Source organism: Microtus ochrogaster, chromosome 8 (assembly GCF_000317375.1).
Source record: "Microtus ochrogaster isolate Prairie Vole_2 chromosome 8, MicOch1.0, whole genome shotgun sequence".
NCBI lineage: Eukaryota > Metazoa > Chordata > Mammalia > Rodentia > Cricetidae > Microtus > Microtus ochrogaster.
In genome coordinates, this window is record NC_022015.1 from 51,340,384 (window position 1) to 51,357,764 (window position 17,381).

General features: G+C 44.5%; 1 protein-coding gene across 1 annotated transcript in view; it reads left to right on the forward strand.

Annotated features, from left to right (window-relative positions):
• Positions 1-396: 396 nt before the first annotated feature.
• The window catches only part of Cemip2 (cell migration inducing hyaluronidase 2), an 80,640-nt gene continuing 63,655 nt past the window's right edge, over positions 397-17,381 (forward strand). Inside the window, exons 1-2 of the mRNA XM_013348092.2 lie at positions 397-793; positions 14,462-14,804. Of these exons, the coding sequence (XP_013203546.1) occupies positions 14,474-14,804 (331 nt within the window). The 5' untranslated portion in view covers positions 397-793; positions 14,462-14,473. The remainder of the gene's footprint in view (positions 794-14,461; positions 14,805-17,381) is intronic.

Below are 17,381 nucleotides of genomic sequence, written 5' to 3' on the forward strand. Positions count from 1 at the left end.
CCGGTGATGAGGACGCAGATTCATGTCAGCAGGAGACGACGGGGAACCGATTCAGGCACAGCTAAGGTTACTGAAGAGCGCAGATTCAGGTTCAGCCCAGCCGGTTTCCGCGAATGCCCAGCTAGTCGTCTGCAGTCCAGCCCAGGGCGCTGCTTGGTAGCCCTGGCCGCCGGCAGTGCCAGCAGGAGCTCTTCCCGCTGGAGGCAGCGGGAGGCGCTGAACCTTCGCGTGTTGCTTGAGGTGGGAGGAGCCTCCGCAGGCTCCATCCCGCCCACAAAGCCCCACCTACCACCTTAGGCCCCGCCTCTACGCCCGCCTCCCTAAACTCCCGGCCCCCTGCCCAATCCGCAGCACTCTCGGCCCAGCGGAGCCGGCGCTTGTGTGGCCGGTGGCGGCCGAGGGGGACCCTAGCGAGCCGCTTCGCCCGCCGACCGGGGACCTGCGCGGCTCGGGAACGCGCCCTGTCGCTATTGTCTCAGGGCCGCACGGGCTCGCGCCGGCTGGACTGCGATTCCCCTCCTCTTCCTCCGGGAGGGAAGGATCCCAGAGCGCCAAGCCGGGCTGGCTGGAGGAGGTGGCCGCGGAGGCGGAGGGAGGAGCGTTACTCTCCGGTCGCCACTGCTTCTCCTTCGGCGGAGGCTGCGGCTGCCGCTGGCTTCAAAAAGGCGGCGGGTCCCGGGTTCCTGGCCATGGAGAGGAGATCCGCACGCGGGGACACCGGGAGCTCCTTTCCTGCTCCTCGGGCAACCGCGTAGACACCTGAGTAGACCGACGCCTGGAGGGGGAGGGGAAGGTAAGGTTCTGCCGGTCGCAGGTCCCCAGCCCCGCCTCCTTGGCGGTCCCCGGGGCCGGGAGGGCGCGGACCCCGCTAGCGCACCTTGGCATCCTGGAGGCCTGGCCGTCCCTGCTCTGGCGTTTTTTTGCGGAGAAGCACAACGTCCCCGTGGGTCCCTGCGTCCGCCTTCGCCGGCGCCTCCCCGCCGGGGTTGTCCGCACGCACCCGGAGACTCAACCTTCTTCCACGAAAAAGGGTCCTTGGGAAACGGAGCGTGATCCCTTTTTCGCTCACTTTGAGTTCCCGGAGAGGGTAACAATGGCTGTTTTAAAGTCGGTGTGAACAGCACTAAACTTTCTGGAAAGGCTGCGTGGGGGATGCGGACTGCAGTGAAAGATTGGTGGAATGTGCATTGTGGAGTCTCGGCGTCCGCGAGCGCGCGCGCTTCTGTAAAGTTTGTGGGGGAGCTTTGTCTCCTAGTCCCCCGCGTTTGTGTGACCCTGATCCTTGTGGGAAAGCCAGGCTTCAGAATCTGGGCATCTTTAAAGCTGGGGACCAGTTTTAGCACAGGACCCCACCCCCTCAACACTTCCCCACAGGTCCTGGCAAAGAACCGGGCTCTCACTGTGAGTGCCCTGAGGGGCTGTACTTAGTACTACTTGCTAACCCTCTTTCTCCCTCCCCCATCCCCCCCCTCCAGCAATAAAACTAAGGTCCTGACTCGCCTGTGAGGGTTGGTGTTTGTCACCAGACCTCTCTCTCTGGAGCGGAAACACCTCACTTAAATCCTCCTCTTAAGGCTAGGGAAGCCGACTTTGATATATGTCTACTTAAAGAGAGTGCCTAATATATAAGAACTTCCACTGGGCTCTGCTCACTGACTTGGACTCCCCTGTGCTGCATGGTCGAACATGTTGAAGGTGGGCGGATGTCTTGAGAGCTCTTACCAGTAAAAAAAAAAAAAAGAAAGAAAGAAAGAAAGAAAGAAAGAAAGAAAAAGAGGGAGAGGAGGTGGGAGAGAGGTTCCATCCGAGCTGAGGGAGGCCTGTAACCACTGTAACCAGGTATATATGCCGGAACAGGTTTCTAAATCCACATACATATAAATTAAACATACCCTTAGAGATTAAGGAAGCTGGAGCCTTCATCACTGGTCTGGGAGTCCTAATCTGGTGTGCCCCTCATTATCTATCGAAGGGTTCTTTTACGTTTGTATTTCTGGGGAAAGCAGAATCTGTACCCGGCATGCTGTTCTTTTGGTAAATAGAGGACAGCTTGCCATGGTGCCTTCTCCTGTCTTTGAAATAGTTCACCTTAATTATGTGATGTGCTCTATGGTCAAAGGAGGTGGTGGGTTGGGGCTGGAACTTTGTCTTCCGACTTTAAATTCGGTCTGTCCCTTACTGTTTATCTTATTTTTTGTCCTTACAGGACGGAGAATTAAGGTTAGAAGTGAATTTGATCCATCACCTGTTCTCTCTCTGAGAAGTGAGGCGAGTGTGTATATCTGCGTGTGTGTGTGTACAAGACATGAGGATATAAATTCTTTGTTGGGCTCCTGTGAGGTTCTGTGCAATACCGGTCCCATGGCTAATTGCTTGAGGAAGGTCTCCTTTCTTTATCTAACCTCTCACTAGTGGATTTCCTGAAGCATTAGAATCGCAGAAAAGCGAAGTGTGGCAACACCTCAGTTCCAGTCTAGAAGGCACAGCCATGCCTCTCCTCATAGCTGCCAGGAAAATGGGCGCAAAGCTAAGTGGGCTTGCGGGCCATTATGAAATTGAAAGGATACCACTTACTAGTTGTGCGCCTCCAGGCAAGCTTCTGAAATTGAGGGATGAGCCAGAGCCACATTTCAGAGAGAGAAAACCAAAATCACTGTTGAACTTATAGTTTGACACCCACGTTTTTAAATGTCTATACATTATAAGGTGCGCTGAAATAGTTTAGTAGTCTACCCAGCTGCCACGGATCCATTAACCGAATACTTACAAATCGCTCATCATGTGCTGGACATTCTGGAAGGACTCTCAGCATGCTCATTGGCACTTTCTGTTAGTGGGAGAGGGAAGTGAAGGAGTGGCTGGCTGCAGATGGGGAAGCCAGGGGCAGGAGATTCCTGTGTGCTTTCCAGTGAAGACGAGGAAGACTGAAGCCGAAGAAATGAGAGTAACTGGGGACCAAGAACACTAAGATCTCCCCAGCGTTGAGTGGGGACCCACTGTGCCTAAGCTTTCGGGGGACAAAGGAAGTGCCTCCTGGAGGCTGGGCAGTAGAACAGTTTCTGAAACAACTATTTGTTAAATCAGACAAAATACTAGGGACTGAAAATTGGCTTAAGAAGTGCCACCTTTGTCTATGTTTTTGAAACAGGGTCTCCCTATAGCCTAGGCTGGCCTCTCATTGCTCAGTCACCATGACTGCCCTGGGGTTACTGGCTTATCATTACACCCAGCAAAATTGAAGGGGGAAGTCAGGCAAGGTTTGCTTTGAAAGAAGACTTTGGCAGTTGGTAACAATTTACCACTGGGCAAATCCCTAAATTTCTTCATCTATGAGATAAGTTTTAAAATGCTTGTTGAGTATAATGGAGTCAATTAAATTTGCAGTTGATATGCAAATTACTGAATTAACACTGCCAATCCAATGGTACTTTATTCTGTAGTTTTAAACAAGCTACAAATAAAGGAAAATTATGGCTTAATGAAACTGGCCTCGGCCGTAGGTTTCTGTTTATTGACTCTTTCCAGAATGGAAGCAGGTGTTCGTGCCTGGCTGCTGTCCTGTGATGTACCTCCCCTGCCAAGGCGTCTGCCCCTCCCACTCACCGAAAAAAATTTGCTGGCTTTGGCTTGTGAGCATTGATGAGAGGGAGGGGCTGTCTGGTCCAGGGCATCACTCAAGAGGGCCTGTCTGAGTTTGTCTCCCAAGGCAGCTCTCTCTGAGCCACTGTCTCAACAAGGTCAACATATGACTAGGGTGGGGGTGGGGCAGCTGTGTTTCTGAGACTATGAAAATCACTCTTATTTTCTCCATCTGTAAAGAGGTATCATTTTCCACCAGACTGTTAAGTGCTCTCCTAACAGCTGCTGTTGTCGGGGTGAAACGTGAAACTGTGGGTGCTACTGGCTTTAGTTCTCCTCTGGAGATGGGTCAGCTGACATTTTGTAAATTGCTTTTGATGGAAACCCAGACTCAGATATTTAAAGCTTAGTGTGGCTCTTTTGGGTGACGTGAAGGGGAGTCAGGGCGTCAGACACTGCTGTACTTGCTGAATCCCGGCCTGTGGTTCCAGGGGGTCTTAAAACTAATGATAAAGCAAGGAAGTGGAGACCCAAGAGGCTCACTAATTGGTAAGGTCATGTAGTAAATTGATGGCTGAGCAGGGACAAGAACCCCTTTGTTCTTTTTTCCAGACAGTAATTTTCCCCACCTCACCTAGTTATTCTTTTAGTTCATTTTGCCTTTGTTGGCAATTAGTTATTTTAGTGTTTAAGTAGTTTTCACTTGGGCTTAGAAACCCATTGTACTTAATTTAAAAGGTAGATTCATGTCTTTTCATCTCTTATTTATCCATGTAGTACAGTGTTATTTGATAAATAAGGAACTCAGTGTCGAAATGTTAGCTTTACTTGCATTTTCTGTAAATAGGTTGCAAATTTGCAATATTGTAGAAGTGCGCTTTTTTTTTTGTTTTCCTAGGAAGCAAGTTCCTGGAAACATTCAGACTTTTTTTTTTTGACTCATAGGATAAAAGCATGCTAGGGATAGTGTGTGTGTGTGTGTGTGTGTGTGTGTGTGTGTGTGTGTGTGTGTGTGTGTGTTTCCTCTTGCTCATTTTGAGAGCCTTTAACGCTATTTGTCAAGAACCAGCAAATATAGCAGTAGGTAAGGAATATGGCATCAGATAGACAAAGGAGGCATGGGGTCTTTAGTAAAATGTTTTCTTTAAAAAAGTGAAGCAGACTCACCCAGAAACTGTAATTACTGTCTCCTTACAAATTAGTCCTTTAATCTATGAGACAAATCTGTTTTGAAATTCCCTCTGTAGACAGATTTGTCTTTTCAAGGCGGAAAATGGTGACCTTTTTACATGAGGCGCACCAAGACTGTTTCTTTGTTTGAACAGTAAGCAAAAGTAAAGTTGTATTTAGTAAGAACTTTGGTATTGTTTGCTTGTTTGAGGTAGTGTCTCAAGTAGCTCTGGCTGGCCTTGAACTTGTCATATGAGGAAGGATGACCTTGAACTCTACATCTGTCTCCTGCTTCTTGTCACACTGCCACATGGATGAGAATCTTACAAGTTGCAGAGGAGAGATGGTGATCTTTAGTGCATTCCTGTAGTTTTAGCACTGTGTAGAAATGCTCTTGGAGAATTGCAGTTTAAGACAATTCTTATTAAGCCACTAAGAAAGGAATAGTTTCCACTGCACTACAAACTAGGTGTCCTTTTGGTCACGTCTGGAAACTGAGTCTCTTGAGTGAATCAGTTACTGATTTGGAAGCTTTCCCTCAGTTATTGGCTTTCCTTTTGGAGCCTGGAAGCCTTCAGCACTATAATGGTTTTGACTATTGGTTCCAATACTCTTTCCTAAAGAATGAATAGTTTGGCAAGTGTGAGTCAGTAGCAGAAAAAAAAAATGCCTATATCCCATTTCAGTATAAGTGAGAAAAATTCACTGTGGGCGTCTTTTCTTTTGAAAAGGCCACTACAATAAAACCAACTTTCTTGACTGACTATGAAGCCCCCACATGAAGCTTAAAAGGTTATACTTGTGAAGTGAAAGTTGTGGCTTTAATTGCTCAATGGGAATGTGTTCATGACCACTCCCAGCCACCGGATGGCATGATCAAATAGAAATAAAGGCTGTTAGCAGTTAGGAACTAGTTCCTTGAAAGGGAAGGGGACGGGAAGCCTTTTCTGCAAGGCTTATGGCATCCTCTCACTTACTAGGGGTGGCTGTTGACTACCTAGCCAGCGTCTGACCTTCAGCCATTTTCACCAAGGTCAGCCAGTAACTAACTTTTCCGAGTTGCCCAGTTACCACATTGTCTTATCTTGACCTGGAACCTTCTAGTCTTTTCCATTTTTGTTGCTGTTGTTATTGAATCTGGGACACCTAAGCAGGCCATGCTTCTTAGATTTTCATCCCTCCCTTGTTTAGCTGCACAAAGTCGGACCACCATCTTGGTCATGGGAGGAGCAACTGCAGTACCAGGCATGTTTAGTCTTGGAGAATACCAGTGCAATTGCTGACAAGGTGGAATATGCCCACATTGCTTGGCTGAGGTTTCACATGCTCTGGGAGAAGATGGAGCATGACTTGTAGTCTGGCTTGGAACTCACCTGCAGGTGATGTCATGCCTTCAGGATCCAAAGACTTCAAGAGACTTCCAGGACAGCCAAGCTACATAGAGAATCCCTGTCTCGAAAACCAAACACAAACAAACTAGAATTTGTTCTTGTGTTCTCTGATTAGAAAGCTTCTTTTTGGGGCAAAAGATGGTAATATACTTGGGTTATAGTCCCATGATTGAGTAGCCTAGGTCTTTTCAGTTTGGGCATCTTTGTTAATCGTCCTTGGTTTGCAAAACAGGCCAGAACATAGTCTTTATTCTGTGAGTCCTAACATTTCAGTGTTAGTGTGTCACTAGATGATGGCCTTTAGATTCATCTGCGCATTCATCTGCATGGATTAGTCAAGCACACCTCTTCTTTTGGCCTTTCCCCTACCTTTCAGCTCTACTGACACAACTTTCTGCTGGCGCTTTCTTATTGGGCAGCGTTTTAAAGGGTTGTCCCTAGCAGTCTGCAGAGAATGCAGCCAGCCACTGCAGGCCACTGGCAGCCCTGCCCTTTGCTGTATTAATTAAATCGGCCTCCTTCAGGTCAGACCCCAGCTTTGGGTTTTTCCTTGGAAGGTCAGCTGCAAGGAGATGACACGCGGGAGCCTCCATTGTGGGCCTCTGCACAGCCATCTGTCACTGTCAGCAGGTTGGAAGCCTCTCTGTGTCTTTCTAGCCAATGGGGAACAAGGGTGAAGGGGGAGCCTGATCTAAGGAGACTTGGAACGGGGTGGACTGGGCTTTTTAAGAGGATGAATGGGGAGAGGGAGGGAATCTGAAGAAGAGTAATGGGATGAACAGAAACAGCAAAAGGCGAAGATGCAAATGACTCCCCCTTTGTCTGATTCTTCAGATCCGGAACCTTTGAAATCTGTCAGAAGTAGGAACCACACAATAACAGTAGTGGATCTGCTTGACTTTTATTTGGGGTTTGTGAATGGGGACAGCTCTCACTCTGTAGAAAGGCTGGCAGACAGAGGGCTTTGTAAGGTAGGAAGAATGAAACAAGGGTCAGTAAAAGCTGACTGGCTAGCATCTGCCTAAGGCAGGTTCCTATTGTCTGTGCCTCACAGCAGGAGGGTCCGCTCCTTCTTACTGTAAGGTCCTCAATTTCAGGGGAAATTTTTGTTTTGAGATCTTCTTTTCTTCTTTGAATTACAGTTCGGTTATGTGGCTTTGAGCATGAGTGGCTGAATCCAGTTTGCTTTGGTCTGGTCTCTTTGTCCGATTGCAGGAGCTTATTCTAGAAGGAGGCCATTCATGATTGACAGTTCCACAGTTCCACGCAGAGGCTTGTGTTCTCTGCCCCCTTTTGCTTTTCTTTCTGCTTGGGGAAGTGGTATTGGCTATATTCTTTGCTGCCTCAACCCTTCCCTTCCCCCCCCCAGATATCCAGTATTTTTCCTAACACTGGGGCGATGGTGTACCTCAGTCTTGGACATGTTTCAGCTGTTGAAGGACTTAGGGTTGTCACCCACTGCTTCTTATGAATTTGATTAGCAGAGTTGAAAGGGCAGGGCTGTTCAGTACATTTTTATTTTAATTTTTAAAATTTCCTTTTACATTTTACAGTCGTCCCCCCATTGTCAGATGTATTCTTCATAGAATGTGAATGACAGGGGCATAAGAATTAATGAAAATGCTTAAAGGTCACTTTTACAGTTAGAAAGTATTACTTGGCTGCTTTTTGGTCTTAGACATTTGTAAATATTTTTAAAAAATTTAAAGATGTACTTATTTTGTGTTATTGAATGTTTTGCTCACATGTGTTATCTGTGCCCTGCATGCATACCTGGTGCCCAGGGAAGTCAGAAGAAGGCATCCTATTCCTGGAACTGGGGTTATATCGATGGTTGGGAGCCACCATATGGATGCTGAGAATTGAACTCCGGATTCTCTGCAAGAACAACCTATTTTCTTAACCTCTTGGCTACCTCTCTGGCCCCTAAATATCCTTTCCATGAGGGGTCTGTGTCTGCCCAGATGATTACAGTGTAACTTGCTAAGGACATACTCTCAGCGAAACTGTACCTAAGTTGCTATTTCACGAGGCACACTTACTATTTTAAATGTAAGTACGTAGTTGTTTGCTTATTTTTAGGGAAGCCTCTCATTATTTCTAATTTTTGTTTTTCAGGTGTTTACTATACCCTGACTGAAGCTTTCTAGGACAGTATAACTTAATTGAAAAGTGATTTTTGGAGCAGGAAAAGTAATGTTAAGTAAAGATACTTATCCCAATGTAAATGATTAGTGGCACTGATGTTTCTTTTCTTTCTTATAGCGTGGTTAGTCTTTTTAGGATTGTATGTTTGAAAGATTCCTTATACTTTCCCTGTGCTGTATCTTCATAGACTTCATATATTTTAGAGGCGTTTTTGTTGGTGAGGAAGAGGATGTGGATACTGCTGAGTACCTACTTTTGGTGATGCTCATTCTGTGTCTACATTGACCAAGTGGAGAAAGCTGACAGGGGAATATACAGTAATTAGCTTCTGAATCCCTTATCCTTCCAGTTCATGGGGAGATTTGTAAGGGCACAGCTGTTCCTTGTGCACCTGGGAACCTTGATTGGGAACACAGAGCTCCATGACAGTGAAAGAGGATTGCTCTAAGATCAGTTGCAGTAGAAGTCAGCGAAGATTTCAAAGCCAGACAGTTGCAGGGACTGTGACATACTTTGGGGTTGAGACGGGCTGGAAATGGCAGGGGCCAAGGGCCAGTGTCCTGGCGGAGTGTGTGTCCTGTCGTAGCAGTGCCGTGGGGCCTGCAGTTCTCTGGGGTGTGCTCATTTAAAGCTAAGGTCTCGGAGGAAAGAGCACATAGCTTTTTCAACCTGCTGTTTTCTTCCAAGTAGCCATTATATGTGTAGACGTAGGATCCATGCTGAATTCCTCACAGTGGTTATTTTAGAAAGACATATTTTATATAGTATGCTTTAGGAATACAATGTATAATGTATATTTTTCTAAACTTCACACACACACAAACTCACCCCTTTCCAGCTTCTCTTTGTTCCATAGAAATCTATATGTGTTCAAATACACAATTTTTATGACTTTGACATTTAAGTATGTACTTGGAAATTTGAAAAATTAAAGCTTCTAAAAAGTTTTTGGGTGCTCTTTATTTCTTGTCTCTGTCTCTGTGTGTGTGTGTGTGTGTGTGTGTGTGTGTGTGTGTGTGTATGTAGCCCCTGGCTGTCCTGGAACTCACTTTGGAGACCAGGCTGACCTTGAACTCACAGAGGTCCACCCGCCTCTGCCTACTGAATGCTGGGATTAAAGGCGTGCGTCATCACTGGCTCTAAGTTTATTTCCTTTTTCTCTACTTTCTTTCTTTCTTTCTTTCTTTCTTTCTTTCTTTCTTTCTTTCTTTCTTTTAAAAGATTTATTTATTTATTTTGTGTAGAGCATTCTGTTTGCATGGTGGCCTCTAGACTAAAAGAGGGCACCACGTCTCATTACAGATGGTTGTGAGCCACCACGTGGTTGCTGGTAATTGATCTCAAGTCCTCTGGAAGAACAGTCAGTACTCTTAACCTCTGAGCCATCTCTCCAGTCCCTGAGTTTATTTCTTATTGAGCCGTTTTGTGTGTGCAAGCCTGAACTCATTGTTTAGCAGCAGGGACAATCTCTATGTAAAGAAAAATTAAATGAGACCCCATAACATTATCCCTTTAAACTAAACCACATACAAATCTGAATGTCACTTTGATGTTCTCTTTGTCATGCCTCTTTCTAAGACAGGAAGTTGGGAATATAGAATCTTAATTGAAAATTCAAAGCAGCTGGGAGCCAACAGTTTGACTGGGTCAGAAGTTCAGATGACTATAGTAAAATGTATTATTTGCTTTTGAAATTTATGTATACCTCTTTTCTGAAATATTTTAATTTTCGTTGTTTGCTTTTACTTCTTTTTAGACACAACAGTGATTACATTGTAGAGATTTTCTAAGATCTTAATAGAAGAGAAAGATTGCCTAGCCAAATTTTAAGAGTTGTGCAGGCAGTCTCAGAAACAAAGATTGTTGACCACTCAGTTGACTGTTGTTGCTCAGGAAATCATTGATTGGATTATGCTGATATCGTGGTTGTTTCTACAAGCCTAAAGTTTCCGTTTAAAAATATATTTTCTTGGGACTGGAGAGATGGCCCAGTGGTTAAGAGCATTGGCTACCATTCAATTCCTGAGTTCAATTCCTAGCACCCACATGGCAGCTCACAACCATCTATAATGGGAGCTGATGCCCTCTCATGGCATGCAGGCATACACACAGAGCACTCGTACCAAAATCAAAACCAAAAGGAAAAAAATAGGCTCTCTTTAAAATTATAGTGGGAGCTGGGCAGTGGTGACACATGTCCTTAATCCCAGCACACACACACACACACACACACACACACACACACACACACACACACACACACACACTAAAGGAGGAACTTGAAAGAGTATAAACAAGGCAAAAGGATTGCATTCTTTTTTTTTTTTTTTCCTCGAGAGACTGTTTCTCTCTGTAGCCTTTGCTGTCCTGAAACTCACGCTGTAGACCAGGCTGGCTTTGGACTCAAACAGATCCACCTGCCTCTGCCTCTTGAGTGCTGGGATTAAAGGCGTGCACCATATGCCTGGCATTTGGATTCTTACTGAGTTCTGTAAGGCTGGGTGTGTGCATGTCTGATGAAGGACAGCGGGAGCCTCTGCAGTGGGTAGGAGGGTGTTTTAGGAGACCAGTACAGACTGGGAGTAAGTGTCCTCCATCACCCTGTAATAAGCACTTGAATGTGCGCCTGCTGTCTCCGTGTACAGAGGACTTGCCCTCTGGTCCGGCTCATCATTTCTTCCTGTCAGCAAGAAGTGGAAGGGAAGTGTTCCCATTTGCTTTCCCTCGTGTCTCCTGCATTTCATACTCTGTGATTGAACCTATTATAGCTAGTTTGTAGACTTCCTGCTTGCAGATGTGACTCAACCCACCCGTCAGCAGACTGTGGCTTAGAGCTGTATTTTGTAAAAGTTAAACAAGAATTGATTTTTTTTTCTCTCAAAATAATGTTCTTAGTTTCTTCCAGCTGCAATCATTGAATCAGATTATTAAGTTTCTTAATGACCTGTGGATATTGAAAGGTTAAATGGGAAATTCCTGTGGAGGGGGTGGGCAGGGAGAAAAAGTGGAGTGAGGAGAGATGGGAAGAGAAAAAAAATAGAGAAATCTGTAGTTAAACAGATTTTCTGGGCGCAAATTTAACACCAAATCAGACAGTTTTTACACATTTCCAAGGCAGTGCAGCCTTTGTTTACCTCCTCCAACAGTGCTCTCAAAGCCACACCCCTTTTTTTAGGTTGAAACCCATGGTGCCCTTAACATTGTGATAATTAAAAATAATTGCTTTTTGTTTTAACTGACTGTACTTATAACACATAAGTTAATTTATGCCTCCTTATCAACTGTACTTGTTCCTCCAGCCTTACTATTGAGGCACATGTCTGTATCTCAAGAAAAATATTTTAATTAAAATAACAGGAAGGTTTTAGGGTTATTGGGGTCAGTGAGGAGAGACTGAGAGTTGAAAAAAAATACTACATATTCCATACTTCTTTGAATGCCTGCTTTTCCTAACATCAGCATTTGTAAGTAAGGTTTTATAGTCTTAGAAATTATCTGCCTTAAATATTTACTTGCATTATTAGTGTAAAAATGTAATTATTTACTTGTTTATTATCAAGTCTTTTGAGCTAATATTTTTAAGGTACCAGGTAAGTAAATACTCATAAAATAATTATTTCAAGGTCTTTTGAAATATCATCAAATCCCAAAAATTATGTCTTAAAAACTGTGGAATGTTTTTCTAATATCTACATGAAAGATTTGGGTATTCCCATTGTAGATGGCTTGTTTATTTTAGGGACTATGCCATGCCATAGTAGCCTTTAAAATGTATAGTAAGGCTGGACTGTGGTGTAATCCCAGCACTCAGGAGGCAGAGGCAGGTGGATCTCTGTGAGTTCAAGGCCAGCTAGGTCTACAAAGCTAGTTCCAGGACACCAGGACTGCACAGAGAAACCCTGTCTCGAAAAACCAACTAAACAAGCAACTAACCAGCCAAACCAAACCAAACAAACAAAACAAAGTATAATAAAACATGGATGAGCCCCTTCTGTATAATCTATACTATAAGAGTGACCTTTAAAAAGTGACTGACTAGGGCTGGAGAGATGAGATGGCTCAGTGCTTAAGATCACTAAATGCTCTTTCAGAGGCCCTGGGCCTAACAACTGTCTGTAACTCCAAGATCTGACATCCTCACACAGATATACGTACAGGCAAAGAACAAAACGGAACAGAAGATAAGAACAATGCCCATAAAATAAAAATAAATAGAAAGAAGTGACGGGTGATGCCAGCACACACCGTTACCGTGAAGCGTGGCGGCCCCAGTAAAACCCAGTCTGGGCCTGATCTCGCACAGAAGCTGGAGCGGCAGAGGAAACTTCAGTGCCCTTCGCTACAGGATTTTCAGAATTAAGTAGCTATTCTTGAGAGTTTGGGAGGCTGAACCCAATTTGGCAATTTACTGGGAGAATTATACCTTAATCTTCCAAACAAGTGATTTAAAACCGAGTTGGGAGATGGGTGTCTTGGGCTGCAATGCTTTTGTCTGACCCTCATCATTTCCCTCACGACAGTCTCAGCACCGCTGCTTCCTGAGTTGGTGAGACGTCATTTTTCATGAATAATTTACATCCCTAAGTGGCAATCAATATTTTTTAAAGTACTGTACTCATAGTACCATGTCTAGAGTAAATCCATCAATGTGGAATGAAACCTGAAGGCAACATGTTTCTGTTTTATAATTTTAATGATTTTTATGAATTGAAAATAAGATTTTTTTTTGCATTTTTTATTCTAAAATATGGAAATACTAGCTTACTTTTGAGGACAAGAATGGTGGCTCATTTTTCGTTTTCAGCCAGTGGGCTAATGGATTCTGAAGGATTCATTTATGGCGGTTGCCTTCTGAGTTTTCATGTTAAGTTGCCGTTTTTGTGACATTGATGGCTTGTTATTCTGTTATTTCCAGAGGACTGGTGATCCCCTGAGCCCCTCACTGCTTTTTGTATTTTTGTGGCTACATCTGGTGTCGCACATTATCTCCCGAAAGAGCTCTTCAGCTTGATAAACAGCACCGGCCCTTCTCAGCCTGAGACAATGAGGCAGAAAGACTGAAGCTCAAGGGACATCGATCCCACCCCTTTCACAGCAGATCATGACAGTCGCGCCCCCTCTAGTGAACCTGGCACTCAGGAACATCCTCTCTGTCCCTTTCTTTGTTAAGGCAGGAGGTCACACTCTGCTTGGCTGCGTTCATTGTTTGAGTCTGCTGCTTGGTACAGACAGCAGTTTCCTCTACAGCACCTTGGATGCCAGTGTGTTTTCTTTGTCTGAAGTGTAAGCTTCTTCTAAATAGTGGCTTTAAGCCTCATCTAAACAATGATTTTTATCCACACATCGAGCCCCATAGACCTCATCATTTTGCCAGAAACACCGACTTGGAGAATGATCTTTGCCTCATGTGAACTCATGATCAATTCCTGATGAGACTTTCTTTGTGTTCCCCATTAATTTCCATGTCATTTGGGTCCTGGAAACCCTTCTAAGTGGGCCATTTTATGTTTAATGGGTTTGGTGATGGTTTAGAGCAATCTGGAGGTCCCTGTACAACTAAATTCTTGTCCTTTATTTGGTAGTAGACACGGGGAATTTGTTGTGAGGACATTGGATGAAGTCAGGTGACTTGGGATGCTCCGGAAAGAATGTGATGGAGGAGTTTGGGTGTCATATTTCTGAAGCTGTTGAGCACATCAGAGTTATCAACAGTTACTGTAGCAAGACATTGTATGGTGGAGCTAGCTGGCTCTTCCCTCCCTTCTCCCTATGAAATTAACAGTTTCAGTTACAATTTGTTCTTAGTGCTAACAGTAATGAACACGAAGAGGAGGGCCTTTGTGTGTGTGTCAGTTTTTCCCACCTAAAAAAAATCATCCTGTATCATTAGCCGAGTGAATTTATTCATGGAAGATTCCAGAGATTAACATGTTGTTGAGTTCGCATCATAAACTGTGAAGAGCCTGATCTTTAGAGTCAGGGCCTGGGCTGGTGTGAATCTCTTTGTCGGGCTCAGCTTTTTCATGAACAAAATGGGGATAAGGTTGCCTACTTGTACATTTGTTTGAGGCTAGCCTGGTTCTAGCCCACCCGGGTCTACAGGACCCTGCCTCAAAACCAAGTTTTAAAGCCCTTACAGGGTACGCTTTTAAACCTTCTTTTCCTTTTCACAGTGACAAGGTATCATGTATGCTGCTGGCTCCAGGGGACACTCCCCTGCTTTCCTGCAACCTCAGAACGGAAACGGCCATCGCTCACCTGGTTACGTTCCTGGGAAGGTGGTTCCCTTACGGCCGCCTCCTCCTCCAAAGAACCACGCTTCAGCCAAATTAACCTCCACCAGCCAAGAAGCCCCAACAACTTTTGCTTTCTCCCCGGAGGAGCAGCAGACGCCGAGGGAGGACCGAAAGCAGCAGAGACACAAGAACACCTTCATCTGCTTCGCTATAACCAGCTTTTCGTTTTTTGTGGCGCTTGCAGTCATTTTGGGAATATCCTCAAAATATGCTCCAGATGGTATGTACTGCGTGCCCGTCGGCATTGTGCGAGCGTGCACATAGAGCATGGTCCAAAAGAAGAGCTAAGGAGCGGAGGTAGAATACTTTAAAACAAAAAGAAACCTCTTGTTGCTTAGGCTGGCTCTAACACCCTGATGCACGGGTAGGGTGGGGTGTGACGTCTTATGAATGGGAGCAGTTGTTCGACGAATCTGTGGGAAATTGTAAATGGGAGGGCTTGGCTTTCTCAGCATTTTTGGCCCCACACTGTGTCTCAGGGCTCAAGTTGTTCTTGGAGCATCTCTTAAAATGCTCTTCAGAGTCTTTGCTAATTCCCGTGGGAGTGCAGGACTGTACTTTGTGGGAGCTGCGAGTTCTGGATTGCAGTGAGTTTATTTGGTCAAACATATAGTGATAAAGTGGACTTCATTTAAAAAACAAACAAGTAACTAAAAAAGAAATTGTTTTGTGCTTTGAAACAGACTTGGTAAACAGTGCAAAAAAAGTTTTAAATGCTCTTTTATAAAGTATATCCTTAAAAGAAACATATTTATATATGTAAATTGATGTATTTGTCCAGCCCTACCCAATCAGTTCCTAGCTGAATATCATGTAGGAAGCTTTAGTTTCTTAAATGATATTTGCTTCTCAAGAAGCCAGGTCAGAAATGTAATGATCAGTGCTGAGGAGATAATTCAGTTGGTGAGAATCTGAGTTTAGTTCCCAGAACCTATGAGCGGTGGGACAAGTGGGTCACAAGCACGTTGAGCTCTAGGGGCTCCAACAGGGTTCTTCTGGTTTCTGTGTATACTTGCATGCACATGACATCCATTCACAAACACACACACACACACACACACACACACACACACAAATAATAATAAAAAAATCTTAAAACTAGATCTGGTTGCATGTGTTTATAATTCCAGCGCTGGGATGATGGAATCAGGGGGATTACTGAGACTGAATGGAGCCAGCCTAGCCTGACTGAGGAGTAACTCTGTGGGTTCCTCTCTTGCCTCCACATGCGTGTGTTACCCACTCCCCACTCCTCTGACACACATTACATACACAAACACACAGAGGGAGGGAGAGAGAGAGGAAGAATATTTAATGGTAATAAATTTATTTTGATTGGCTTTGGAGAAACTTGTTGCCCATCAACTTCAATATGTTTTCAACAAACAGCAGCTTCATTGAAGTACCCACGGGATGACCTCGGGGCTGTGACATAGAGGGCTAGGCCATTACAACCTGAGTTAAGTATCCCATTTTTTTTTTGTTTTTGTTTTTGTTTTTTTGGACAAAAATCTACTACAGATTTTTCTGAGTAGAAGCCTCCTTAACTGGATATAATAGTGTAACAGTTGAGGCCCCCTTTGCCCTTTGTAAAACTTACAAATATTATTTTATTTTGGTTTTCGGGGTACTTTAGGGATTTTGCCAATTTTAGGGTCCTGGAGGGGAAGTAAGTTACCAGTAATTCTAAAAGAATAAACAGGGAGTGAGAGAGATGACCAAGCCAGTTGGCTACACTATGCATTTATAACATTGATTTCCCTTGCATGTAGTATTGGCTTTCTATTCCCGGTTCCAAACACAATAACCAAGTTCTGATTCACATTTTCCAAATAATCATCAGGAGCGGGAAACCAGACTAGTGGGAAATCAGAGCTGCAATCTGTGGCTTTCCTTGGTATTCTCTTAGCCTGCCTAGAAAACACTGGGCTCCAACTGTGGCTCCGAGTCAGTGTTCTTGAGCTCCCCATGCTGGAGAGACCTCTGGTGCTGAGGTGTTTTATGGCCAGCCCCACTGTGGCTTTTGCTGTTGCAAATGTGCTTACTCCACAAGTGGGCCAGCCTAGGAGTGGGGGCTGGCAGAGTTGCTTTTTAATGATTTCATACATTTTCTTATTTAAGTATATTTTACTGGAAGGAACAACTCGGGAATTTTTTGGGGTGGTAGTTTTGACGGAGTGTGCTGTCTAGGAATTGATTGCAAGCGGTTCTGAAGAATTGTGTAACTCTTACAGTGGGCTTCAGGTCTCCACAGATGGAATTCCTTCTCAGTAGCTCATAACATGTGACCTTTGCTTCTTATCTTACACTCTGGAGAATTCCAGCTCTAGGATTTATGAGGAAAATAGGGAGGCTGAAGAAAAGTCATTTTATTTTTTGTAGGGCTGGGGACTGAACTCCAGGCTTTGTGCTAAACAAGCATTTCTACCACCGAGCAACACTGCCAGCTCCAAGGGTTGCCTTCAGTTTAATGGTTTAATGAACTATGTGAAGAGTTAAATAGTAATTATAGATCTGGTATGAGAAAAATAATCCCACCGAATACTTGCCAAGGCCCTAGTTAGTGAGGCTAATTTAATTCTACTTGCTCTTACTCCAGAGCAATGGCGTATGAAGATTACAACATGGGATGCTCGGGTTCAAAAGGCAAATTTAGAATGCTCTCTTCCTTACCAGTGGTCTCTGCTTTCACACAGGGGCCTTCAGCCTCGGCACAGTGTTTCTTGTTGTCCTCAAGTGCATGTCACTCATTCCTGACTCTGCTTAGTTTTAAACACAGGTGACCTGAGTAACCAAT